The 26,106-nt window shown below is 52.1% G+C and overlaps 10 protein-coding genes across 10 annotated transcripts; 3 read left to right on the forward strand and 7 right to left on the reverse strand.

Annotated features, from left to right (window-relative positions):
• Positions 1-327: 327 nt before the first annotated feature.
• NECHADRAFT_54805 (uncharacterized protein) lies at positions 328-1,838 on the reverse strand (the record flags this gene model as incomplete). The annotated part of the gene is made up of 3 exons (XM_003043535.1): positions 328-631; positions 679-1,277; positions 1,326-1,838. 3 exons carry the CDS (start codon positions 1,836-1,838, stop codon positions 328-330), a joined length of 1,416 nt encoding a protein of 471 aa, XP_003043581.1.
• A 779-nt stretch (positions 1,839-2,617) lies between these two features.
• Positions 2,618-4,213, reverse strand: NECHADRAFT_102202 (uncharacterized protein; the record flags this gene model as incomplete). Its single annotated transcript, XM_003043536.1, has 4 exons — positions 2,618-3,033; positions 3,080-3,248; positions 3,300-4,098; positions 4,157-4,213. 4 exons carry the CDS (start codon positions 4,211-4,213, stop codon positions 2,856-2,858), a joined length of 1,203 nt encoding a protein of 400 aa, XP_003043582.1. The 3' UTR covers positions 2,618-2,855.
• A 913-nt stretch (positions 4,214-5,126) lies between these two features.
• On the reverse strand, positions 5,127-8,391 carry NECHADRAFT_73104 (glycosyltransferase family 2). The gene is made up of 3 exons (XM_003043537.1): positions 7,617-8,391; positions 6,831-7,535; positions 5,127-6,780 (listed from the first exon to the last, which is right to left on the reverse strand). The coding sequence occupies exons 1-3, from the start codon at positions 8,118-8,120 to the stop codon at positions 5,527-5,529; spliced, it is 2,463 nt and encodes an 820-aa protein (XP_003043583.1). The 5' UTR covers positions 8,121-8,391; the 3' UTR covers positions 5,127-5,526.
• A 1,034-nt stretch (positions 8,392-9,425) lies between these two features.
• Positions 9,426-11,139, forward strand: NECHADRAFT_123252 (uncharacterized protein). Its single transcript, XM_003043422.1, has 4 exons — positions 9,426-9,856; positions 10,104-10,159; positions 10,294-10,742; positions 10,791-11,139. The coding sequence occupies exons 1-4, from the start codon at positions 9,622-9,624 to the stop codon at positions 11,050-11,052; spliced, it is 1,002 nt and encodes a 333-aa protein (XP_003043468.1). The 5' UTR covers positions 9,426-9,621; the 3' UTR covers positions 11,053-11,139.
• Positions 11,140-13,369: 2,230 nt separating this feature from the next.
• On the reverse strand, positions 13,370-14,372 carry NECHADRAFT_88143 (uncharacterized protein; the record flags this gene model as incomplete). The annotated part of the gene is made up of 2 exons (XM_003043538.1): positions 13,370-13,800; positions 13,850-14,372. The coding sequence occupies 2 exons, from the start codon at positions 14,370-14,372 to the stop codon at positions 13,370-13,372; spliced, it is 954 nt and encodes a 317-aa protein (XP_003043584.1).
• A 1,158-nt stretch (positions 14,373-15,530) lies between these two features.
• NECHADRAFT_54715 (uncharacterized protein) lies at positions 15,531-17,151 on the forward strand (the record flags this gene model as incomplete). The annotated part of the gene is made up of 2 exons (XM_003043423.1): positions 15,531-16,471; positions 16,521-17,151. 2 exons carry the CDS (start codon positions 15,531-15,533, stop codon positions 17,149-17,151), a joined length of 1,572 nt encoding a protein of 523 aa, XP_003043469.1.
• A 154-nt stretch (positions 17,152-17,305) lies between these two features.
• On the reverse strand, positions 17,306-18,016 carry NECHADRAFT_54781 (uncharacterized protein; the record flags this gene model as incomplete). Its single annotated transcript, XM_003043539.1, has 1 exon — positions 17,306-18,016. The coding sequence occupies one exon, from the start codon at positions 18,014-18,016 to the stop codon at positions 17,306-17,308; it is 711 nt and encodes a 236-aa protein (XP_003043585.1).
• Positions 18,017-18,969: 953 nt separating this feature from the next.
• NECHADRAFT_64827 (uncharacterized protein) lies at positions 18,970-21,183 on the forward strand. Its single transcript, XM_003043424.1, has 5 exons — positions 18,970-19,634; positions 19,687-19,919; positions 19,994-20,490; positions 20,537-20,618; positions 20,668-21,183. The coding sequence occupies exons 1-5, from the start codon at positions 19,090-19,092 to the stop codon at positions 21,021-21,023; spliced, it is 1,713 nt and encodes a 570-aa protein (XP_003043470.1). The 5' UTR covers positions 18,970-19,089; the 3' UTR covers positions 21,024-21,183.
• A 2,453-nt stretch (positions 21,184-23,636) lies between these two features.
• NECHADRAFT_9659 (uncharacterized protein) lies at positions 23,637-23,986 on the reverse strand (the record flags this gene model as incomplete). Its single annotated transcript, XM_003043540.1, has 2 exons — positions 23,637-23,833; positions 23,875-23,986. Coding segments are annotated over 2 exons (309 nt in total), but the record flags the coding sequence as incomplete, so codon positions are not given.
• Positions 23,987-24,634: 648 nt separating this feature from the next.
• On the reverse strand, positions 24,635-26,014 carry NECHADRAFT_97980 (uncharacterized protein; the record flags this gene model as incomplete). Its single annotated transcript, XM_003043541.1, has 1 exon — positions 24,635-26,014. The coding sequence occupies one exon, from the start codon at positions 26,012-26,014 to the stop codon at positions 24,635-24,637; it is 1,380 nt and encodes a 459-aa protein (XP_003043587.1).
• Between the last annotated feature and the right edge of the window lie 92 nt (positions 26,015-26,106).

Consider the following 26,106-nt stretch of genomic DNA (forward strand, 5'->3'; position numbering starts at 1 on the left):
GGGAGCGGTGTTTAAGCTCGATGTCAAGTAGGTATTGATGAAATCATCAAGACTTGAGAGCAAAACACGAAATAACAAAAACACTCTCAATTTAATGATTTTCAACCTTCCAGTTTCATTTCAGTCGTCCCCTCGGACGTTCCTCACGGCACAGTCCTATCGCGGAACTCCGACGCACGGAACTCCATGGACTTCCGGTCGCCGGACCTCCGTCAACACCTCGTCATCAATAAGATTCAGCCAACCATCCAAACAACCCCTTTCCAAGCGTAAAACACCCAATAAGAAACAGCGTGTGCCAAATTAGGTAAATCCTAAAGTTATAAATCACAACTCCATATCCTCCAAAATCGTCCACGCAAGAGAAGGACTCATCTCCTCACTCAAACCGATTCCCTCCTTTGTCCGCATCAAACGGTTCACTTGTCCTCTTGCTCGTCGATCCAACTCTCTCACCACGCCCAACAACTTTCCAAACGGGTCTTTGGGTAGTTTTTGACACATGGCGTCAAACATTACCAGGCATGCATCTGAAATCCTTCGATCTGTTGGGACGTGGTCGTGCGCCGGGAATTCAATCATGTTTACGATTAGGAGGACGAGGCAGGAGTATGATCCGCATGTGTGAAGCCTGCACCGTCAGTTATCATTCCCAGTAAGCGCGTGGGGTATTCTTACCAGAGAGTGAATTCACTCTGTCGTCCCATGGTGATGAGCTCCATACACAGCCTCGCACCACTCACACATCCCGTCCACCCAGGCGGCAACGGCGCAAGTCCAGCCCGGATAAGCTCTCCGTCCGGCTCATCATCCTTGACTTCAATAACAGCCGGTGAGAGATAACTATTCACCCTATCAATCCAAACATCATCAAATGAAAAGATGTTGTGGAGTTGAATCAGGCACTCAAAGTGGCGGTAAAACATGTTGAGCATCAGCAACGTAGGCATCGGTGGGAGACGCTGCTTTATACCCTCGGCTGTTTGCAACTCTGGGGGTATAGTCCTGAGCCACTCGTTCATTCTCTCCTCGATGCGGGTGATGTTGTTAGATCGTTGTTCGTGCGTGAGTTTCCGCCCCTTTTGACTGTACAGGAGATCATTCGTTTTTCCCTGTATAAAAGCAAGTTGCACCCGAACCCGCAGAAAGTTGAGCTGCACAGAATCCGTGTCAGACATAATGACTCCCAGTCCGTCTTCAGGGTCTGCGGGGGGTAGATCCAGATCTGTCTCGCTGTCGAGTTGATAATAAGGCGATTTACACCGCAACGCCAACTCCTGAAATCCATCAGTAATGCAAGAGTATCACAAAGAGATAACACATACCCTATCGTAAATATAAGCAATCCAAAAAACACGACACCTCAAAAGCGCCTCCGCCTTTGAAACCCCCTGCGACGCCAATCTCGAATGCAACCTCAAACTCTGCGCCAACCTCACAACACTCCCCATCAAAACGATAGCAAGCTGAAAGTCAGCAGACCCCTGATAAAATATCGCCATCGCAAGTAAAACTTGTACTCCCATGAGGTCTTGCCCGGGTGTCATCAGCTCCGTCATGACGGACCGGATATTCCGGACGCACTGGGCGAGTGGTGGATCATCCATGTATCTACCCTCGAGGACACGGTAATTTATCGCCATGACGATGTTAACTGCTGCCCAAGGAACCATAGACCTCTTATTCGGAGATGATTGCCAATCAAGTAGCATCCTCATGAACGTAGGCTCATCAAACAAAGGCATAAGTCGGTTATACTTTTTAAAATAATTATCCACCACGGGTAGAATCTCTGAAAGTGGCGGTAGCTCCAGATGATGATGTGTCGTCAAAGGCATCGGCCACTGAGCAGGTTCAAACAATGTCGGACTCGTCTCAGTCAATGTACAATCTACAGGAGTGGAAATTTCGATATCATCAAGGCTGACGTCGGGATATCGAGCCGCTGGTACAGAAGCTGACGTAGAACTCTTTGTACCTGTCAGCACCGAGAGGAGAGCTTCAATGCCTGCCAACCGCTCCTCAAGGGCCTGCATTCGATCCGGCCTGATATATGTCAGTGAAAGTTCTCATCACGATACTTGAGGCTCTTACTGTGGTGATGGAACCGCAGAGGGAATCGTCGCAGTGCTTCGAAGAACGGCTCTTCTTCTAGCCGTGGTAATCTTGCAGGCGACGCCATAGAGAGTACAATTAGAACACGTCGGCTTCCGTCCATCACATTTAATCTTGCGCGAGACGCAATAATCACAGGCTACATCTCATCAGCAAACAATCCAACACTGTTTAATTTACTCACCCTTTCGCCTACTGCTCTGCGCAACGTCGTCCATCTTTGTCCACCTTCAATCTCGTCATTGAAGAACGGAGCATCATTTGACCGACCAAAGCTTCGGTCTCGGTTTCGCAAACAAAATTACTAATCAAGCCGATTGGTCTTGGCGTTGTTGAGGAGAGAGTCTCCACACCTCCATGACCATCTCAATCTCATGCAAGAGATTGTCTCAGGATTGGATGGATCTAGATCGATAAAGCAAGTTCATCTCTGCCCAATCGCAGAGGATGCCTCAAATTGAGCCAATTTGAACACCAACTCAAGATGTTGCACAAGTCAGGTCATTGATTCAGCTTCTATTGGTATAATACATTGCAGTCCAACAGGACAAGCAAGCCTCCATTTTGTTTCATCATCCGATTTGACCTTTATCTCAGAGCGTCTAAATCCGATACCAGCCGAGAAAGCAATTGCTCTAGATCTATAGCATTGTGTGTCTAGTCGTTTGGTCTATCGTGTCTAATCCCATCGTCTAATCTCTCTATGTCTCTTCGCATGGGGCTCCGACAGCCTTGGAGCTCTACTCCTTGGCCCATCGCATGGCACCCTGGTTGGTGGGGTCGTGCTCGACGTACTTGAGCGAGCCAAAGACGGACCAGAGCTGGCCGATGAAGTTGCGCTCGTCGTGGTAGTAGAGGTCGCCCAGGAGAGGCTTGATGGCCTCGGTAGCCTCGTCGGCCTTGTAGAAGGGGATGCGGCTGAGATGGTTAGATTGGTTCACCCCAAATAGCGGGGAGTACTCACGGGAAAAGGTGGTGGACAACGTGCTTCTCAATGATGCCGTGGAACAGGTGCTTGCCAATGAAGCCAAACTCACGGTCAACGGTAGCGAGAGCGCCCTTGACATAGGTCCAGCCCTCGTTAGTGTAGTGAGGGACCTCGGTGTGGTGGTGGTGGAGGTAGGTGATGGCGACTAAAAATCACGTCAGCGGCTATTCAATTTTGTTGCCATCAGAAATCTTACCCAGCCAGTGGTGCACCCAGAAGTAGGGGACGGCGTAGAGGAACAGAACAGTCGAGGTTCCCACAGCCTTGGAGGCAAAGTACAGGGCGGTGAAGGTGATGGCCAGGCCGAGGTCAGAGATGAAGATGAAGATGGCCTCGCTGGGTCGGAACACGGCGCTGGTGGGCTCAAAGTGGCTGACACGGAACCACTTGGCCAGACCAGTAGGCTCCCACTGCTTGCTGCCCTTACCAGCGCTGGCGTTGAACAGGAGGTACACCTGCCAGCCGAACAGCTGGTGGAAGACGATCCTGATGAGCTGGGCGATGGGGGTGTCCTCAAACAGCTCGTTCAGGTCGATGCCGGCAAGGATGCTGTGCTTCTTGGGCTGGGTGGCGGGGACAAAGGCCATGTCGAGGTCCATGTGGCCGGTGAAGCGGTGGTGGCGGTGGTGAGAGTACTTCCACGAGAAGTAGGGCACGAGGAGGAACGAGTGGAGGAACCATCCGACGACATTGTTGAGCTTTCCGTGGGTAGAGAAAGCACCGTGACCGCACTCGTGGCCCAGGATCCAGACACCAGTGCACACGAGGCCTTGGACAAAGCCGTAGACCATCCAGGCGGCGACGCGCAGCCTCTGGTCAGGAATGGCGGGAATGTAGGTCAGGGCAGCCCAGACGAGGGTGGCCACCATGGCAAAGTCGCGGAAGACATAGTAGAAGGAGGTGAAGAGCGAGGGCTGGAAGCAGTGGGCGGGGATGGCATCCTTGATGGTCTTGATATCGGGGAATTGAGGCTGCTGCTGAGGCTCGAGAGTAACCTTTTGCGACAGAGTCAGCCACCTGAAGAGACAAGAGGGTGAGACAGTAGAAACTTACCTTGGCAGAAGGCTTCTCAACCACAACAGTGGTCGAAGTACGCTGTCGAGTAGCCATGTTGAGCTGATCTAGACAGAACAATGCAATTGGGAGACGTAGAAGACGAGCCAGCGACCTCTGACCAATTGATGTTTGCTAGAGAGAAAAGGGAAGAGAAAGAAAGGTGGGAAATTTTTCTTCTCCTTGGGCTCCCTCCCTGTTTGCGCGGCTCTCCTCCTAGCTTTAAACCCATAGCTTGTCCCTCTCTCCTCCTCCCCTCGTTTGTTCGTCTTGACCTAATCCAGCCATGGCATAAAAAAAAAAGTGCGTTTGCCCCCCCCCAGTCTCCGCTCAACAAGAGCAGGAGAGTACCCTTGGAGAATAGGGGTCCAGACTCCATCCCGTTTGCACAGGCCAATGGCGCTGGGGTGTTGGGCCATTTAGCGGCGATGCTGGGCCCACGATGCGGGAAATCATGGAGCTGTTTGGCCTGTAGTAGCTGAAGAAGAGATGGAGCTGCCGTGTACGAGAAAGGGCCATTCGCATCGTATCCGTTTGAAAGCGGTGAGGGAGGCCAATTGGTTTGACCATGTCATGTTGTTCCGTTTGGAAGCGAGTCGGGCAAAAACTTTGTTGATATCTGAGACCAGGTTCCTGGATTGTGGAGTCGTGCCACGAGCTGATAAGACCAATCCGCAGTATGTGACTGGTCACGTTACCTAGCGTCGTTTCTGGAACAAGGAAACTCCGTCGGTCTAGAAGAGATTTCGGCGTTTGAAAGTGACATGAGTCGCATAATTTGCCATGTGAAAGAGCAAAGTTATGCAAAGGCGGATGAAGGGATGTTTGTAAATCCCGACACTTGCGCCGTTTCGGCAAACAGACAGAGAGCCAAGCCAAGGAAATGGCGGTCCTGCGCTTGTGGCCACGACGCCGACACGCACGATTCATGCAGAAGCAGGGCACAGTCGGACTCTGATTTGACTCAGTTGGGTTCAATTCAATTCAATTCAATTCAATGCATTCTATTATTAAAAAGCCTCGCTTGGGACATTCGTGCGTGCAGATCGTCCTCCAGGGCCTTGACCGTTCGTTCGTCCGTCCGTCCTTTCGTTCCCCCTTGTTGTCCCCTCTATCTATATGTTAATGTTGCGGTACACAATGATGTTGCTCTGTGCGTATATACTAAAAACCGATACCCAAAAATGTCGTACGTTGCGCCTTCAAATGATGACCTCAGATCTTTCTTTCCGTCCTTCTCAAAGATTGCTTGCCTCCCAAAGGTTGCCTGCCTCAAAGGACGCCTGCTCGCCTAACCCGACCGCCTTTCTTTCGTCTCCTCTTCTGCCCCCTCATACATTATCGTTACAGTCGTGATTACAACCCCCCTCTTAGAAGATGAACGAGGCGACAAACACCAGGCAAGTGTAGGCGGTCGTGACGGTGTACTCGAGCTCGAACCACGCAGCCTGTCCACCAAAGGCAATCTTCTTGCTCGCCTTGGTCGGGTGAGCAACCTGCGTCTTGGGATCGCGGTTGAGCAGATCCTCTCGGTCCGGCATCGCAGGCGGGTCGATGGCGTACGAGATGGGTGTCCACAGAGAGCTGCAGATGAAGAGGAACGTCAGTGGCGGCCAGAAGGCGTGCGTGAGCAGCCCCACGAGCACACCGCGAGTCGTGTCCTGAGTCGAGAATGACCGGAATGATGTCAGCACCACCGCGACAAGAGTCAGGTAGACAAATGCCAGGTGGAACAGGGCCATGTAGTTCATGAGGATGCCCCAAAGTCGGCGGAACATGTTCTTTCTAAGCTTGGGGTCACGCTCGTTCAGGGCAGAGCCAAGAGAACCGGTAGGCTTGAAGGCCTGTGTCTGTCCGCCCAACCAGGTAGGAAGGATGAAGGACCGAATGATGCACAGAGCAATGTAGGGCGACATCCAGAGCTGGTATCGGGAACCTCGCTGACCAGTGTGATAACCAGCAGGGATGAACAGGGCAAACTCGCACAGTCGGTTCGAAATGACGGACGCAAAACAGGCTCGGACCAGCCATCGCAGCTGCTCGTCGGTAGCGTAGGCGACCAGAGGCTTCTGCATGATCAGAATGATGGGGATGGCGAAGAGCGAGATGGTGAGCAGGATGGTGTAGATGCTGAGCGAAGCATACAGGAAACCCGAGAATCGCTGCGCAACCGTCATCTGCTTGACCTTGTCACCCCACAGACAGAAGTTGAGCTTGAAAGACGTGTCGACAGTTCCGATAGCCCATCGAGTTCGCTGCTTAAGATGGCTGCCATAGTCCTCAGGAACAGTACCAAACTGGAGGGGTTCGTGGACGTAGGCCGTCTTCCATCCCTTTCCAAGCATCAGAGTAGACGTAGCAACATCTTCAGCCAGAGAACCAAGTGGGAAGTTTCCAATCTGATCAAGGGCCTCACGACGAGCGACATAACCGGAACCAGTGCACCAGGCAACACCGAGAGCGTCCTTAATGGGCTCGATGACGTGGACGAAAAAGTCGAGACTCTGGGCGAGGGGATCGGAGCGAGGAGTGTTGTAGAACAGCTGAGGCGGGCAAGCGAGAGCCATCTTGGGATCGACGACGAGATGAGGGAGAACAGCACGGAGCCAGTCACGCTCAGGAATCTATCCATGTCAGCAAACCATTGAGCGTCAGACGAGGCTGTAATCTTTACCATATCGGCATCCAGAGCCGCCATGAACTGGCCGGCTCCTCCGGGAAGCAGATGCACCTGGTCAAGACCGTAGTTCAGGTTACCGGCCTTGAAGTGATGCGGCTGACCAGGGACCTTGATTCGGGCCATGTAGTAGAGGTTGGGATACGTCAGGGCGAGCTTGGCACACTGGGCCTCGAGGCCGGCGGATTTACCATCGTCGAGAATGACAACTCGGAAGCGGTCACGGGGGTAGTCGAGATCGCAGGCGGCACGAACCGTATCCATGACGAGGTCGTCATCCTCACCACAGCAGGTAATAAAGGCGTCGACGGTGGGCACGTCGTTGCCAGTCAGCCTCAACTTGGGACGCTGCCTCTTCTTCATGGACCACATGGTCCAGGTGTTGTGCATGAGCGAAGGAATGGCGACGGCAATCTCGACGGCGATAAAAACCCAAGCGGCTGCATATGTCTCTCCGGCGGCATTCTGCGCCCATATCACGCAGGCGATTCTCAGGGTGAGGTAGGCCATGTACAAACCCGTGTTAGCAAAGGTCAGGAGGGGCACCAGCTTGAAGACCCAGCGCTTCCATCCCTTCCAAATGTCCGAGTCATCCCGCTTGTGAACCTGCTGGATGGCGCTCTCATCTACAGAAAAGTCCTTTGACGAATTGCGAGCCGTAGATCCTGGCAAGAGTGCGGCGAGACTCAGGTGACTCTGGTTCTGTTCATCGGACGAGGTGGAATAGTCAGTGACACTGAATCTCGGATCGCGAAAGCAGGTACTCGGAGGCGTGGGTGGTACCATTAGGCTGGAAGGTCTCCAGTCGACTGAAGAATTGGGATGCCTGTGCCCGGGTGTAGCCTGGCCGCTCCTCAGAGAGGGAGTGGCCGATCTAGAGTCCACGGGGGTCTCGTTGAAGTAGTGCCCAGGCTGAGGGCTACCACCGGCTGGCGACAGAGGCCATTCGGGGGCCGGGGCAGGAGCGTAGTCTTCGATGTGTGCGGGAGACGGTCTCATCGGTGTCTGCCTGCTCTGCTCAGTGATGGAGCGGCCTTGGCCCTGCTGCTGAAAGTCGTCGTGAGCTTGATAGGGTGAGTAGGGTGTATACTGCTGAGGCTCTGGGGGACCATAAGGCGAGTGAAGGTCTTGGTTGTAGAACTGATCTTGAGGTTGCTGCTGCGGAGGCTGTTGTTGACGCTGCTGCTGCTGCTGTGCTTGGTCTTGCTGACGTTGGACGTCGATTTCAACCATTTCCCTATACTCCCTGTCCTGGTCCCCCTCGCCATATCCGCGATACCCGTTCATGTTTGCGGCAGCGACTCGAGATCCTGACGCATACGCAGACAGGCCCGAGCAAATTAAAGATTGGGTTGGTGGGTGTTAACGGGGTGACGAGCAATTGCTCGGCGTCAACGGGACGCTTGGCGGGATGTAAGCTTTTGGAGCCAAGCTCTGCTGCAGCGAGTGTTTGGTGTGTGTTGAACGAAAGTCTAGATTGAGATTATATTGCATGCATGCAGACAGACACGAAAAAAACGAGAGAAGAAGGATTTACCAAGGCGACTATGAACGAGAGATAATGGCCAAGGCTGATTTGATCTAAAGAAAGAGGAAAGGAAAAAAAAACATGGGATGGGATGGGATGACGGAAGGGAGAGTGAGTGACGAGAGGAGGCCGGGGGTGCGAGGGGAAAAGCGTGCCGTAACTAGCGCTGGAAGGTACGGGACCCGTCACTGACTGGCACTGGCACTGGCACTGGCACTCCAGCTGGCACCCGACGTCCCACCTGGGACCTGGGTCAATCAGCATGGAAGCAAGTCACTCACTGAGTGCCCGCCCGCACATCGACGGTTACCAATCCAAGGAACAAAAAAAGACCTACCAGCCACCCCTGCCCTGCCCTGCCTTGCCCTTTTTCTGCCGGCCAGGGCGGCAGAGATGGAGAGATCCATGCGACACGAACAGAGACACTGCCCGCTGACTGTCCTGTCCTGGCCTGGCCTGGCCTGTAGCGGGCGTGACTGACCTGAACTGGGTGGCCTGCCTTGGAACGGCCTATCCTTTCGGCATCGCCCCAGGTGCCAAAGTTGACTCTTGACAGCGCCCTCAGCTCCTCAGCTACCCGTTCCTGCAGTGACATCCACCTCGTCCTCGTATCGAGAGATCGCCCTAGACTGGCCCAACTCCACCACACGCAGCTATACGACTCCCGGGAGCCAGGGGCCATCCCTGTCCTTGATCAGGGGCTCACACCTTCTCAGCTGCTCCAGTGGCCAGCTCTTTACGATGCCTGTCTCTGATTGGATCTGTCCGTCTCTAGATTTGATCCTGGTGGGTAACCCTCCTCGGTTCGGCATTCACACAGGGGGTGTGCGCCTTATCGACAGAAGCGCTTCCCTTCAATCAGACCATGGATGTGGCTCTCCGCAGCCGACGCAAGGGGTGTGTGGGTGTGTGGGTGCTTCTTCGCCTCCCCCTGGAAGTATGTGTGAGAGAGAGAGAAAAAATATTAGTTGGCGGCTGAAAAAGGAAAGCTGCGTGCAAAGCTGAGCTGAGGCATCCATTTCTCGGGCTTGTTTTCCTTGATTCTGCCCGTCGTCGTCCATCATCCGTTCCGTTGCCCCCAAGACGTTTGTTCGGTCGCTCGCTCGTTATTCTGATCTCTCCCGATTGAGAGGAGGGTAAAGGGAAGTCGTCGTTTCGAGTAAGAGAAAGACAATCTTCAACTGTATAGATTTTTCCCTCTTTTTGTTCACTCGCTCATCGTTCATCGTTCGTTTCTCCTTTCCCCCACCCCCGTCAGCCATGACGATTCGCTTCCTCGTCAACTTTGGCCTCTTGGCCCTCCCCATCGCCATCACTCTCGGCATTCTCTTTGGCCTTGAGAAGCATCGAGAGGCGACAGGAGGTCCTCCTCTGTTCAAGCCTCAACCCGACCCTACCAAGCCCAAGACGCCCAACGATAATGGCATCACGGTCGGGCAGTACTGCCAAAAGTCATATGGTATTCATCCAGAGACCAAGGGCCTTGAGTTTACACGTAAGTACCTTTTTCATGGCTTTTTTTTCTCACACTCATTTTACCCATTGTTATTTTTATCCTGTTGCCCCCCTAGTAGATGTAGACACCTGCCAGACCGTTTGGTGCCTCCTTGTCCTCCCCCGCGTCTGTCATATGCACCTTGCCGTCTTGATGGTTGAGCCGCATCGTGAACGTCGAGCTTGGCTCAACCTCTGTGCGACATTGACATGCTTGTGTTACAATTTACTGACTTGACTTGATGTAGTGAATCCCAATCAGTGGGGTGTGAAGGATGGTGGAAAGGGAGGAATGTGTTTATATGTAAGCTTGACGCCTTTTCTCATCCATCTCATATCTGAGTCCCCAGATTTTCATCTCTCTCATCCTGGCATGGCATCTCAACTGCCGTTGATGGAGATCCACCTACTTGATCATGTACCTAACACGATGCTCAGGTCGACATTCACAACAACAAGACCTATGACACAGAGTTCACGGCGCCCAACTGGGCCAGCGTCTGGGCCTATCCCATCGACGATGTCAAGGCACCTGTGCACGCCTTCCCCAACGTCATGGTTGAAGGCGACACGTTTCCCGTCAAGCTAAACACGATTGAAAAGATTGACATCGACTTTGCCTGGACCTACGCTCCTGGTAACACGTCGGCCAAGGGAAGCAAGTACATCACAAAGTCCGACTTTGACGATCTCGTGGATCGTGAGGTCAACGCCAACGTCGCCATGGATATGTTCTTGGACAAGGACAAGGAAAAGTCAAAGGTCAGTGAGGACGCTTCTCACGAAATCATGGTGTGGTTTGCCGCCATCGGAGCTGCTACTCAGCCTATCGGTTTCAACGGCGGCACGAGTCCTGTGGCGACCAAGACTCTTCACGGAGTCAAGTTGTGAGTCTCATATCCCATTACTATGTTGCCCATATGCTAATTCTTCAGCGAACTCTACGTCGGCGTCAACGATGAGACCAAGCAAAAGGTGCTCACGTGGTACGTCAAGGAGCCCGTGGAAAAGTTCAGCGGCGACCTCTCCCCTCTAATCAACGAGATCCTGTCCATGAGCGACTCGGACTACCCATCTCCCACCGACTACCTGGGCTACATGGCCTGGGGAACCGAAGCCTACTCTTCCAACAATGAGTATGTCACTTTCAACGTGACGCAGCTGGCGATAGATGTCGAGACTACGAGTTCTACTTGAGCGCGATTTTACACAGCAGCAGCAGCAAATGTCATGAACGTAACTATATAGAATACTTAATGAAAGAATTGGGCGTTTTGTTTGGAACACTTCTCTCCATTGTTTTGATTGCAACCGGAAATACACCACGCCACATTATCTGTGCCCAGCAACCACTACAAAAGCCCTCCCCCTCCCTTTTTGCCGCCCATCCCCCCCTTTACTCCCCCAATCGGGCTTGACGCCTCGTGGCTGGGAACTTCGGGAAGCTAGCGAGCGGTGATAAAAATAAAAACAAAAGTCGAGCCAAATAAATGCCCTGGTCTCTCTTTCTCACGTCGGCATTTCCTAGCGCGGAACAAGGTCAGCTTGTTATCGCGCCGAGCCGAAAGGGCCTTTTTTGTCAAGATTGTCAGTGGACCACACACGAGCAAAGAAGCCTGCTGATCGTGCTGCTCTCTCTCCTTTTGGTAGGCTCGTATTTGACCAAACCACTTGGAAGTGAACGAGCCGCGCGGGGAGAAGGCTGTCCCCGAGCCTGGGGGAGTGGGCGCATCATGACGAAGAGTTGCGACATGGGACGAAACCTTGTTCCGCTGTCGGGTGAACCGGGAGGGGGTAAACAAAACAGGTGCATCTCTTATCTGTTGACGGCCAATTGAGGAGAAGATGTGCAGTGAGTGACAGGCTGGAGCAAAGTGAAAGCTGGCATGGGTTGAGAGACCTCTGAGACGCACATGGAGCTGCAGTAGGTAATCTAGAACAAGAGTCAAATAAATCACAATTGAACCGTGTAATAAAAGCCAAGCTTTTGTTCATGCCATCGTCAGCGTGATGCCTCGAACCGACCTGCCGTCAGACCACCATCAGCAAAAAAGAAAACGAACAGAAGCACCAACAGCGTAGACCAGCACCAAAGAACCCACTTCCGGGGGGGGCGCCCACTACGAGGCCACTGCCAGGTTACAGCACATGGTGTGGTTGCAAAAACCCCGCAAGAAGGGTGAACATGTTCTGTTCCTCCGGGCGTTCCGCAGGCTGTGCAAATGTTGGAACCTCTTGGTGTAATACGAGAAAAGTGGTGTTTTGGAAAAACAACCGCCGTCGCAAAAACCCTCCATCTCTAGAGGGTAAAATGCTCTAAAAAGGCGGCATCTCCGTTGATCTTTGTTGCACCACAAGCGTTGAGCCACTCCCGCAATCTGAAGCCGGCCATGTCCAAGGTTCAAGCCCATGACATCTTTGAGTCTAATTTCCCAGAACCAAGGAAGATGGACTCTTTGAACTTTGACTTTTTTTTTTACAGATTGATCGCAATTGGCTCGGTATTCAATATGGTGATGGACTCAACTTCCGGACCCATCGTGCTACCACGGAAGACGGAATCGAACAAAGTGGATAAGATATCGCGCCAACGGGACAAGGTGAAGCATTCATCGCCGATCGGCAAAGGCTTGAAAATCTCTGATAACACAAAAAGACGTCATCTACTCCTTTTCATCTCAAGAAACCTCGAGATAATGGGTCTTGGCTCCGAGATTAAGCATTGCCCAGTCTTCCAGGGGGCTCAGACAAGCCGTCCACCCCCTGTGTTGCTTCTTCCCCTGTACCTGCGTCGATGGACTCGCCCTTGCGATGGATAGCGTCCCCGTTAGCTTGCATCAGAAGGGGGACCCGCGATAAAGTCTTAGAAATTTGAGATTCAGATTTTTTTTGAGTCGAGATGTTAGGGCTTAGACTGGTGCCAACTCATCTTGGGCTGCGTGACCACGTTGCAGATGCACCCAGGAGAGAATTGAACTATTGAATGTAGGGCCCGTAGGGTAATGCAGGTACTGGGAATCAGTTGGCAGTTTTGTGTCCACTTGATTGCAGCGACATTGGACCATGGCTGCATCTTCAGCACGTATGGATTTGACCGCATATCTGACCTCGGTATGCCTTTACTCATAAAAAGTTAATGTAAAAAACACTGTATTAATATAAATAACTACGAGGACGCGCAATTGTTTCATTGCTGGAATCAAGCAACATTGCTTCACAGGCTACCCTGTACTCCGGAAAATCCTTCCTTCGGAAAACAGATCCGTAACGGGAAGCATGGGGTCCAGGGGTAAAAAGACGCACGCACGCACGCACGAGGAATGCGGTGCGACCGACACACACAGAGAATTTTCATGATCCGGTAGATTGGGAGTCCAGCTAGCAATGTCGAGTGACAGGCCAGGGTCCATGGAGTATTTTGAGAAGTAAAGAAATGAACATCATGTTCACGTTTAGAGTATCCCTTCTATAACCCGTCCAACACCTCGCTAAAAAAACAAGCAGAGTAAAAAAATCATGAGGTCAACCGTTTCGCCTGCTCATCCATCCTATCCAAATGAAACTTTGTAACCGGACTCGCAACATCCTTAAAAATCTCCTCAATCTGCCCCATGAGAAGCGGCCCCGGATTACAAAGCTGATGATCCAGGGAAGGTTTCCCCCCGACGTGTCCAATGTCGTGGATCACCAGTCCTGTCATCTTGCGGTGCAGGCCGACGATGCTGTCTGTCACCTCGTCGGCTGAGGGGAGGGGCCAGAGGCCCGCCCGGGCGAGACAAAAGGTCATGGACCCGAGGATCATGGACTCGCAGCGGTGCGGGCCCATCCACTCTGCGTGCCGGCACCATCGCGGCTTTTCGTCCACCACGAGCAGGTTTTCCACCATGTCGCGGAGCACCCCTAGGAGAGCTTGTATCGTCTGGAGTCGGATCGCCGAGATTCTTTCTGTAAGTTGTTAGTTTGACCTAAAAGCTTGACGGGATATTGTACGCACCAATGATATCAGGCGGCATCTTGAGCTTGTCAAACTCATCCTCGGCCGTCCTCCCCATATCCGACTCCATCAACATCCTCAGCGCCATCCTCGAGAAAGCCTCCTTGCGTCCAAACTCCCACGAAACCCAGAGAGCCTTTGCCATGCTCACACTCGAATCTCTAACTTCAATCGACGCCATCCACCCGTTAATCCACGGCTCGAGCAACCTCGTGGAGTCATAGTAATTCGACAGCACCGCCAGATCGTAAAGCTCATCCAGCGGCATCCTCCTCGGCACCCTGCCGAAATGAGAGTGAGAAATGTTTAGAAAGACCTCCATCGGTGCTGAATCGTCTTCTGGTAATTCCACGACCCATTCCTCGCCTTCGGCAAGTCGGGTTTTGCTCTCGGTGAAATGTCCGTACAGCATGCGCTCAAACACGGGTGACGCCCTCGAAAGCGCACGGGAGCAGGCCGAAAAGAGTTTCTTCTCCCTGCCGACCTTGAGAGTAATGTCTGCGCGGGGGTCAAACTCGATCATGGTTCAGTTGGGAGTAAAATAAAAAAGAAATTGAGAGACCTGAAACTTGGGAGAGAGGAATGTGTAGATTCTTTCGAGGTTATTTACTAAACACCGAGTCTGGATCTCGTCGTCTCTCTAATTATAGACGCATCGCCAAGAGAGTGACAGAATGCCAAGACTTCATGACACGAGGCGAAAGAGAGAGACGGTGCTAAAAAAGCCCAGCCTTGCTTGAACAATTCGTCCATTCCAACCCGTGTCAGAAAAATGTTACGACTCGGGCGAGGCCATTTGGAAGGGCGAGCCAAGAGTTGGAATGTGCAGACTGTCCGTCCCATCTGTGAAAAGCTATTATTAGAAGTAGCTTAATAAGGGATCACGGCAAATGCATTTGTCTCGATATGGGTGCTATTGACGATGGATGGATCCTTCAAAACTCCAATCAACAGGCCTCCAGAGTGCATGCCCACGTTTGTTGAATCTGCTTACACAATTATCCCCAGATATTTTAGAAATAGCCTTACGAGGTTTTAAAAAAGAAATGCATGTAATTGACGTCTACCTTGTCTAGAACCCCAACCAATGTGGACACGAAGCCAAGACCTGATCGTCCACTCACTGAGTCACATGCTCCCCTCATTCACCTCCGACTGCATGAACAATTATTACTGAAGCAAAATGCAAACCCAAACCCAAGTACACACAGATCCAATGACCGTGCCTATAACATTTTCTTTCGTGAATTTTTAGAAAATTACAAGGCACTGGTCTGTCGCTTGATTCCGCTCCAGTTCGCATCACGAGGCCTAGGGTAGATTGGGCTCATCTGGAGAGCTACTAACCATTCAATCGACCGAGGCTCAAGTGTTCTTCCATCATGTACATATCTCATCTACATCAACTTACAACATATTCACATCGAGAAAACATGTCGCCGTCATTGCCCCTCCATCATCGCAGCCGCCATGCAGTTTTGCAATAAAGAATTCGTGATTACGCCATCAATGTCCATAGATATCGTCTGTATAAATACTCATAGGCACTTTGCCAGATCTCAAACTCAAGATTTCTCTCCTTCTTGGCATTGATGCCACCCCTCGCCATCACCAAAACATCAACATGAATCAACAGGCCCACGACATAAAGCCAGGCATCATTGAAGAGCTTCACACAGACATGGATTGCCATTTCCTGGATCAAGACGAGATCGAACTCCTCGGCCGGAGGCGACCTCCAGTCTTTTCATCCTGGCTCATCGAGATGGGTTTCGTCTTTGCCGTTGTCGGATCCCTCGTCATGAGTGAGTACGCCATCAGTGGCTTCAACGTCGCCCTGCCGTCGCTCACAAAGACCCTCAACATACCCGACTCGGCGAGGACCTGGCCTGCTGCCGTCCCCAACCTCACCACTTCGGCCTTGCTCATCCCATTCGCCCGCGTCTGTGACCGATATGGGGGCCGTCTCGTCTTTCTGGCTGGCCATCTCTGGCTGCTCATATGGTCCCTCATCTGCGGCTTTAGCCAGAACCTGACCATGCTCATCGTCTGTCGTGCCATGCAAGGAATCGGATCAGCCGCCTTTCTCCCCGCTAGCCTGGCGTTGCTTGGGCAGACGTATAGACCCGGACCGAGGAAGAACATCGTCTTTAGTATATATGGTGCGTTCGGGTGTATTGGCTTCTACTTTGGCATCGTCATTGGCGCTGTGTCGTCCGAGAAACTTGGTTGGCGATGGTTCTTCTGGATAGGCACTTTTTGTAGCCTCCTTATCATCATCATCGGTCGCCTCTCGATTCCTTCCAACCTCGGCGGCTCGAACCCGGATGTCAAGATGGACTGGCCTGGACTCTTGACCATTGTGCCTGGCGTCTCGCTTGTTGTGTATGCCATCACTGACAGCGGCCGAGCACCTCACGGATGGCGAACTTCCTACATCCTCATCACCTACATCCTTGGCATGCTGCTGCTCGTCGCAGCGGTATATGTTCAAGGGTGGGTCTCCAAACACCCGTTACTCCCTGCTGAGCTCTTCCGCCCCAAGTATATGAAGAGACTTGTCGCATGCCTGTTCATCGAGTATGGCGTATTTGGGTTGTATCTCTTTTATGCCAGCTTTTAGTGAGCCCCTTGCCCATTGTCTGTCGGCTTGGCTAACTACGGATGATAGTATGGAGGAAGTCCTCAAAGCGTCGCCTCTCCAAGCAGCCGTGTGGTTCGCCCCATTGCCCAGCCTGGGGCTTGTGTTGGCACTTATAAGCGGATTCATATTGCATTTGGTACCCGGTCGCATCCTGATGATCATCTCAGGCTTTGGGTTCTTCGCTTCTGTCCTGCTATTCGCTCTCATGCCTGAGACGAGTGGATCGAAGTGGCGTGCGTACTGGTCATACGTCTTCCCTGCCATGCTTTGCTCCACGATTGGTGTAGACATCGTTTTCAACGTGACCAATGTCTTTATCACCACTTCGCAGCCTCGAAGGCTTCAAGCCGTGGCCGGAGCCCTGTGTAACAGCTTGCTGTATCTGGGCATCGCCTTTTGGCTGGGAGTCAGCGAGCTCGCAGTAGCTGCGGCGAAAGAGGTTCAACGAATTGACAAGATGGATCGGCGACAGCAAAACCAGATCGGCTTCTGGACAGCCACTGGCCTTGCGTCTGTGTCTGTGATCCTGGTCTTCACCATCAAGCTGGGACAGGCGACAGCTGAATTGACGGCGGACGAGAAGATCGAGTTGCAGCAGCGGGAGCCCAACAAATGCGTCGACTTTGAAGACACGTCGGCGGGAGTAGAGATTGGTTGAGGACCCATGGCACAAGGTAGATAGTTGGATTAAATGAGTTTATGGAATTTTGACAACGTAGAGGATTGAATGACTGTTCATTTGTTAGTCAAGATCTGTCATACAAGCAATGGATCATGTTGCTGGACAATGCTTACCGAGTAAAGGCACTGCATCACTGCGGGCCCTGCTTTCCCTCCTCCCAGTCCTTGACTGCAGCTGCCAAAGCTCGTTTCGCCTGGGCTTGACGTGCGAAGAACGTCGCATTGAAGATGGTGTAAAGAGGTAGGTTGCTGTTGGCGTGATCGTCTCCGAACTCGACGACACAGTTTCGACCCTGCGTCTGCTTGGCGATTTTGACAGTCTCGCGGAGCATGTCTCCACCGAGTCCTCGATGTCGATACTTGTTTTTAGTGGTCCATCCCCGGATGAGGGCTTTGCTGTTGCCATTCTTGCGGGACGTCTTGTCAAAGCGAACAATGACGGCGGCGATGATGTCTTTGCCGAAGCGGGCACCAATGATGGTGTCCTCAACACCGTCCTCATTCTTCAGCCATCCAAGCCAGTCTGTGTCCTCAGCGATGCGAATGTATGCGCTTGACAGATAGCGGGTTGCGACCAGATATGTGAGGATGATGCTTGGGTAGGTGATCAGCATGGAGCTAAAGTCGTTGCCAACTTTGGCGGCATAGTGCGCAACAGCGAGAACAGCCGCAAAGACGGCCAGAGACACCGGGTGAAAGATGATGGCCCTCGAGGCAATCTGTCGCTGCTGTGCGACACTGTCTACCACGAGCTTGAGGGCATCCTTCTTCTCGCTGGGATCAGTGAGAACCTCAAGCGACAAAGGAGGGGGCTCAGTCGAGCTGACTGCAGGTGCGGACATGGCTATCGGTCGATCGAATCCAAACTTGGTGTGAAGAAAGAATGAGAAAAGAGTCAAGTCGGGCGCATGTCGCAAGGCAGAGCTGAAGACAGTCGGGAGGCAGCACCGATAACCGACAAGACGGCGACCGAGGGGCACAACGAGAGGATATGCTTGCTGCCAAGGTTGCAAGGGAACCAGAGAACCGGCTCGCTAACGGGAGTAAGGCGGCAACACGGTCGTCGCCTCTCGAAGCCGTGATATCCGGGTCTCGAGGTTCTACAGGACGCGTTCTGTGGAGTGCTCGGTGTCCCAAACAGGCAAACTCAATCAGCAACAAGCTTAGTCGCACGAGCACCAAATGGGGCGCTCGGCCTCGGTCACTGAGATATGGTTAAAGCCAATAAAGGGGAGGGTCCAAACGATGCCACCGACGATGCGAGGCATGAGATGCGACAGCTAGATGCAGCCTGTAGAAGATTCGCTGGATCATGCCAAGGCGGGTCGGAAGCACGCTAATTCCGTGCCGTTTGCCGAGACCCTAGCTCAGCGTCGCTCCTTCCCTGAGCATCTTGGGAGGCCCTGCAGCCAAGGCTCTTGGCATGTGGAAGCACGTGGGGAAGGAGCGACCCGTTGATTCGTCTGGGGTCCTCGACGTGCTCGAGTGTCTCGTGCCTCATCCTAGACCGAGCATGGTAAGAGAATGAAGCCCCTCGAGGCGCGGCCAAAGGCAGAATTTGGAGATTCGATTGCCCATGGAGAGAAGGGAGCATGATGACTGGGCAATTAAGAAGTGGGTAAGAGCGTGATGGGCAGGAGCCATCGGTTCGGACGGATCTGTTTGATGGAACACGCCGTATAATCTGCCTGGCAGCGAGGCCGTGTCTACAGCACTCGTTTCATACTTATATCCAAGCTCTTCTTCTGTTGTTTTCTTTTCTTGGCTCTTCTTTTTCGACAGGCGCAAGGTTTCACTTGACTCTTGGAAAGAGCTCTCGCTCCTCAAGTATACGAATATCAAAAACACTTGCTTGTGTCTCTTTTACTTCACCAGTCTTTTATTAATACTCCCCCTTATAATATCCCTGCCAACAATGGCTGACGAGGCTCGTGCCCCCGCCGCCGTCGCCAAGACGAGTGGTGGTAACAACGCCTTCCACAACTTCCACAATGACTTTGCTCACATCGCCGACCCCAACGAGCGTCGTCGTCTCGCTCTCGCAGAGATCGACAAGGCTCCCTTTGGCTGGTACCATGTTCGAGCCTGTGTTGTTGCCGGTGTCGGCTTCTTCACTGACTCTTACGACATCTTTTGCGTCTCCATGCTCACCATCATGCTTGGCATCGTCTACTACCCCGGCAAGGGCAAGCTTTCGACCCCCAACGATAACGCCATCAAGCTGTCTACCTCTGCTGGTACCGTTATTGGCCAGCTCGGCTTCGGTATGCTGGCTGATATTGTCGGTCGAAAGCGCATGTACGGTCTTGAGCTTATCGTTATCATCTTTGCTACCCTTGCCCAGGCTCTGACTGCTGGTTCGCCCTCCACCTCCCTGATCGGTCTTATCATCTTCTGGCGTGTCATCATGGGCATTGGTATTGGTGGTGATTATCCTCTTTCTTCCATTATTACTTCCGAGTAAGTTTTATTTCATCTTGTCTTCAATTCTCATACTGACCCCTGACCCTAGGTTTGCCACTACCAAGTGGCGAGGTGCCATGATGGCTGCCGTCTTTGCTATGCAGGGTATCGGCCAGCTCGTCGCTGCTCTCGTCATGATGTTCCTCACCCTCGGCTTCAAGCACGCTCTCGAGGGCGCCCCCGATACCAAGCACTGCACTGGTGACTGCCAGGTCGCCGTTGACAAGATGTGGCGTACCCTGGTCGGTTTCGGTGCCGTTCCCGCTTGCATCGCCCTTTACTGTAAGTGATCAAGTTTCTTGGCTCCCTTCTTGGCATGCATGCCAGTGACATGGGCTAACATCCGGGGAACCCAGACCGTCTCACCATCCCTGAGACCCCCCGCTACACCTTTGACGTCGCCCGCGATGTCGAAAAGGCCGACGAGGATGTCAAGGCCTACATGACTGGCAAGCGTGAGGGTGAGACTGATGAGGTCGCCCGCGCCCAGGTCCAGCAGGGTGCCCGTGCCAACCTCCAGGTGCCCAAGGCCAGCTGGGGTGACTTCTTCCGTCACTATAGCAAGCTTAAGAACGCTTCCCTCCTTCTTGGAACTGCTGGTTCATGGTTCTGTCTTGATGTGGCCTTTTATGGTCTTAGCTTGAACAACGGTACCATCCTCAAGGTCATCGGTTACTCCTCCAAGGATGCCCACAACGTGTACGAGTTCCTGTACAACACCGCTGTCGGCAACATCATTATTGTCCTTGCTGGTGCTGTCCCTGGCTACTGGGTTTCCGTCGCCACTATTGATACCCTTGGTCGCAAGACTATCCAGCTTGGCGGCTTCTGTATTCTTACTATTCTCTTCATCGTAAGTTGTTCCCCTTGCGGGTGCCACGTGACACTAACACCTTTAGGTTATGGGTTTCGCCTACAACCACATTCCCTCCAACGGCCTGCTTGCCATTTACGTGCTTGCCCAGTTCTTCTTTAACTTTGGTATGCCTCTTTTCTCGACACTTTAAAGATAGTCAACTGACATGACCAGGCCCCAACACCACCACCTTCATTGTTCCCGGTGAGGTCTTCCCAACCCGCTACCGTTCCACCTCCCACGGTATCTCTGCCGCCTCTGGCAAGATCGGCTCCATCATTGGCCAGGGTGCCATCTCCATCCTCCGAACCCACGGTGCTACCGACAAGAACGAGGCTCCCTGGATGGATCACGTCCTCGAGATCTACGCCCTCTTCATGCTTCTCGGATGCCTCACCACTCTCCTGATCCCCGAGACTGCCCGCAAGACTCTTGAGGAGCTCAGCGGCGAGGATGACTATGCCAACCCTCGCGACAGCGTCATTGACAACGAGTCTCACAATGGCAAGCCCGAGAGGTCTAGCGTCTAAAAGTATTCGACAAGTATCCTGTCTGTAAGGACAGTTCCGATGTTGCATCGGAAAAGTGATCAACTCATATGTCTGCACCACAGTCAATCATGTGCAAGTATTATGTACCTACCTATATCAACATAGTTAATATATCGTGTCTTTGACAATGAATTTCCCTAAAGTATCCCGCCCAAGGTATAGATCGTCTGAAGTGAGAATGATGTGCCATTCAATGTAACCTCAACTGCACACAAGAATCAAGACACCAATCACTGCCCTCATCTTGTAACCGAGTCTGATATTTTTCAGCTGAGCTGTAGCCAAGAAGTCAAACAACCAGCCAGCGTCAGCAGCGACTGGCGGGGCTACAATTTCAGGTCGTCATTGGATTTTATTCCTGCGCAAATGCCTGACAAGCTGAAAAATCTCTCATAATGCCTAGTAACTGTTGTTCTTAAATTCCTTGCTTTTTTCCGATCTTGAAAGTGTGAACTGGTTCACCTTCACTCTCCCACCCAGTTCAACAAGCAACATCAATGTATCTACCACACACCGCAACGCTATCTGACCAAGAAACTTTCACCCTCGCCGCAAGGGAGGAAGACTGTGGGTTCGAAGGCAACTCGGACTTGTATGGCCTCGGAATCAGGCTAGGCATATACATGCAATGGGCGTCCTCTTTTATGCCGAGGCCTGGCTCCCAGAGCCTTGCGCTTCTTATGAAAACTTACTTCATTTTCATATTTGCCATTTTCGTCGCTGTCCTGGTCCTTACGGTGGAGAAGAGACCAACCTACATGGTTGAAATATTCATCCTGACCTACATCATCTTTGGCGGCGCTTATACTATCCTGATGGCTAACTGGCGGAATCGGAACACACCGACCGATGTTAGGGAACAGCTCGGGGTCTCTCGGGTTTCTTTTTTTAGCCTTTTTATGTCTTTTTGATGCAGTCGCTTTTTACTGCTGTTGGTTTTGGCTCCATGGCATTCGCAGGGACAACTTCCTCGCCACCCCATGTGGCTCGCACGCGTTCGTCTTTGCCAAAGCGTCACTATCAAACAGAGTTACTACGAAAGCTTTGGCAATCCTTTCTGGCCTAATCGGCGTTTCACCGATGGTCTTTATTGTGAATTTCTTGGTCGGCTTCTGCATAAAAAGACCATTGCCCGATGAGCTGGCTCGGCCGCGGCCAGACGACGACGAGTACAGGAGGGTGACAGAAGTCCTCGAGGAAAAGATGTGAGAATGAGTTCCTTGCTCTTTGTTTGGGAATTAGTATATCTCTAACAGGGTGCAGCGGCTTCATCGAAGGAATCGCTAAAGCCTTCTACCTAATCTACTTCATTCTGGGCATTGAGCTCACGCTGTATTGGAACAGAGTGACGCATGTATACTCCGTGGACACGGCGGGGCAGCTGATCCCCTTGATCATTGGACTTTGTGGATTGGCGCAATTCCTATACAAGCCTCCACTACGGCGTTTCATGGAATGGAAGAATGTGAGTTGTGGTGCTTGCGGATTGAAACACGTAACTTACAGATGTAGGGCAAGACGGAGATATCGGTGGCTCAGGAAAATGGGCCGAGGGATCATGTTGAAGTGGGCTGCGTTGAAGGAGGAGAGGATTAAGGGCGTGGAGGAAGGCTGAAGAGCCTACTGCGTGGAAGATGAATCTGCACTTTGCCTGCCTCTCACCGATTTGAGGACTTGCGGTACATATATGGGGCATTGAGTGTATACAGGCGTGTCATATCAGATGCTCTTTGCTACCATGCTTAACGCTTTATCCCTGTGAGTAAGGAAGCGGTATGCCTTGTAGGATCGAAGGTAAAGTAGTTAAGATGATTCCATGGGATGGCGTGTTCTTATGCCGCACAAGATAACTGTTGTCAAGAATCATCCCATTGTAGCTATCCGGTGGCCGTACTTCCTCGCTCAGGCTATTGATACTTGAGAGTATTGGTATGGAGGAAGCTGAGAAAGAGCAGAGCGAAGAAGCTCTCACTAGACTTCAGCGGGTATTTGAGGAGTACGGAAAAACGGCCTCGAGGTGGCTTTGCCGGACTGTTTTCTGGTGGCCTTTGATGTTCATTTCGGCTATCATAAGGCTACTACGGAAGAAGAGATCCGAAACCCTACTCGTGTTGGCTCATTTTGCCGTCTTGCTGCACTGGTGTAGGCAACACTGGATGTTTGCGTGAATGGGCGCCAGCCTCTTGTACGCTTTTGTTATGGAGGTGAGTCGAGGCCCTGGGAGATCGATTGACCTGCCCCTTGATTTAGGGCAGCGACAGATAGGAAACTTCGTCGTCGAAGGAATGTTGAGGCTGGGAATGATGGTGTTGCTTGATGCGACACTTATCTACTGTGAAGTCACTTGAGTTATCTTTTGTTCAAGAATCGTCCATTGTATACGTCCTAGCGTAGATACTATCGCTTATCCCATCTATCCCAACCCAAACTGGTATCATTCAAACATGAAAAAAAAAAACCATCAAGCATCATAGGAAACGTTTGCTCCTACTTGCCACCGCCAAGCAGTCCCCCAACAGCACCACCGACAGCCTTACCGCCATCGACGACAGTACCAGCTGCGTTATTCACGGCCGCAGAACCGGGGATATTCTCGGGTGTGTAGCCACCCTTGTCGTCTTTGCCCTGTCGCTCGGTACGGTTGATGCCCTCCTTGGAGGCCATATCTCCGACGGGTTGGAGGAGACCGCCTTGGCCGACCTGACCGGTGGCGAGGTTGTTGACGCCGTCTTGGAGAGTATCGACTTGTTCGACGCCCGTTACTTTTGTCTTGTTGAGGTTGTCTAGGCCTGTTAGTTATGGTTCTTCTCCTTGAGGAGATGGAACAAACCTTTGGTGGCGTAGCTGGCCTTGTTATCCTTTGTGAACCATTTGAGGTACATATCCTCGACCCAAGGCATCCACTTCTCATACTGATCATTGTACGTGTTCTTTGCCCACTCCATGTTGACGACTTTTGGTAACTTGGCTTCTTGGAAAGATTGTTGAACAAAGACTGACGAAAAAAAAGAGTCGAAGACGTTGGATTTATACCAAGTTGACTTCATGACAAGGTCGTTTATGGTGGGTACGTCATCCGAAACGTCCAAGCGGAACATCATAGGCTGCTCTGCGGCTGATGGTGGTCAAACTGATGCCATCTCGCTGTGGCGCGTGCAAGTGTCATCCTTGCTAAAACCGGTTCTCGTGGCGCGGCGACGTCATATTGGGGGGGGGGTCGTGGAGGGGAAGTTGGTGCCACACCAAACGGTCGCAGTGTCGGAGAAAACAGTGGTCTAGAATCGATCGAGTCGTAATCTTGGATTTTGAGGGAATGGATAAATTCCTTGCTGGCCTTAGGTTGGGTGGAAAAGAGTTGACTGAGCCTGACGTGGTCTTGGGCGTTGTCATTAATGCGCCGAAAATCGAGATTCACTCTCTGCGTCACTGACTTTGGAGGATTATGCACATTTGGGGTCAAGAAACAGGAAACATAACATGACTGCCGACTGACGTGATAAGCTGGCCGAGTGCTCGCACGCTGCAGAAACACAAGATCGATCATCATGATCGACAAGATGGATTAAACGTCCCTCTCAAGCTTATTTCTTCTACCCGATGAACCGCCCGTACTTGGACCACTCCTCATCCCCCTTCAACCTCTCCATATCCACATCTCTCAACGCGATAGTCGCCGTAATCTCCCCATCCGGTCTCTTTGGTAGCAAGTACATCAAGCACTCGAACGGCTCGAATAATGGCCGCCTGACCGACTCTGGCTTTCCCAGCCCAAAGCCAAAGTCGAGATCGTAGCAGCCCACCTTGGCCCACGAGCTGAGCATAATGTCGGCTGATGGGTCGGCGCCCGCTGTAAGCGAAAAGATGGACTTGTCTGGTGTGCGGTGGAGTTTTGTCGCAAAGGCTTGGGTGCGAAACTTGAGACGACCTGGTCCTAGCTCGGAGCGGAACGTTGATGCTACGGCGCCGAGAGGACCGTCTGCGATTTGCTGCAGTGTTCCGCTGTGGTAGGTCATGTTTTGGAGAAGGCCTGGGTATCCCTTTGGAGCACCGACTTGAGTGCGCACGTCGACTGCGCGAGAAAACTTGGTCTCGGCTGTGGGATCCAGACGGGCGAGGCGTGCTCGAGAAACACACTGCCAGATGAATGCAGTGAGTGCATCGTCGGTTGAAACAAATGGCGTGGATGCGACTAATGTGCTTGTTGCTTTGTCCTTGAGATCGTGAAGTGATTGGCTGCTGAAGGAGAAGAACGCCCAGCTGGCAGGTGCTAGCTCTTGGGGAGCCGGTGCGGGTGTTGAAGGAGTCTTGATGATTTGGTTTTGAAGATGAGAGTCCAACTCAGCTTCCTCAATGTCCTCGAGAAACGGGACAACTGTCTTTCGTTCTAGATTCATTGTCTTACTTTCTTCTTGTGTGAAATACTCATCCCGACATGCCTTTGATAGCAGGCGAATGAGCTCTCCCTGTCCAGTCATGTCCATAGCTCCATGCTGGCCGTTGACAGTCAAGATAAGACCACCTTCGATAAAGTTGAGTTGAAAGAGCAGCACAGGCTCAGGGTTATCAGGCGAATAGTCGGGCCCTATAGGCAGTGTCTTTCTAGGTGCAATGACATTCTCGTCAAACATGCTCATGGGAAACTCGGCTTTCCTGAGGCCCTCCATTGTGGGCGCAGAGGGATCATTGCGAAGGTCCTTGACCACGACAGGTGGTGTCTTGTCCAAGGGAATAATCTTAAAGGTTCCGGTATTTCCCTCGGTCGCATCGAAGCATTTGACTTGTCCGGCGACCCAAGGGAAGCTTGTCGAGAGTCGCTCAAGACCCTTATTGAAGGTGTCAATGATGGTGGGGTGAGCGGCGGGGTCGGGAACGGGGAAGCACAGGCTGATTTGGGTGTAGATCCTCAGGGCGGGAAGCTGACCGAGGATGTCTAGCTCGAGGGCTAGATTGCTAGTGTCTGGGGTATCCATTGTCAAGGTGAGATTAATGATGAGTTGTTGCTTCAAGGTTGAGGTTGTCCAGAGCCTGGCATTTGTACATGTTGAGGGTTCATGCGCTAGGA

The sequence above is a fragment of the Fusarium vanettenii genome (genome assembly GCF_000151355.1).
Source record: "Fusarium vanettenii 77-13-4 chromosome 13 genomic scaffold NECHAsca_28_chr13_5_0, whole genome shotgun sequence".
NCBI lineage: Eukaryota > Fungi > Ascomycota > Sordariomycetes > Hypocreales > Nectriaceae > Fusarium > Fusarium vanettenii.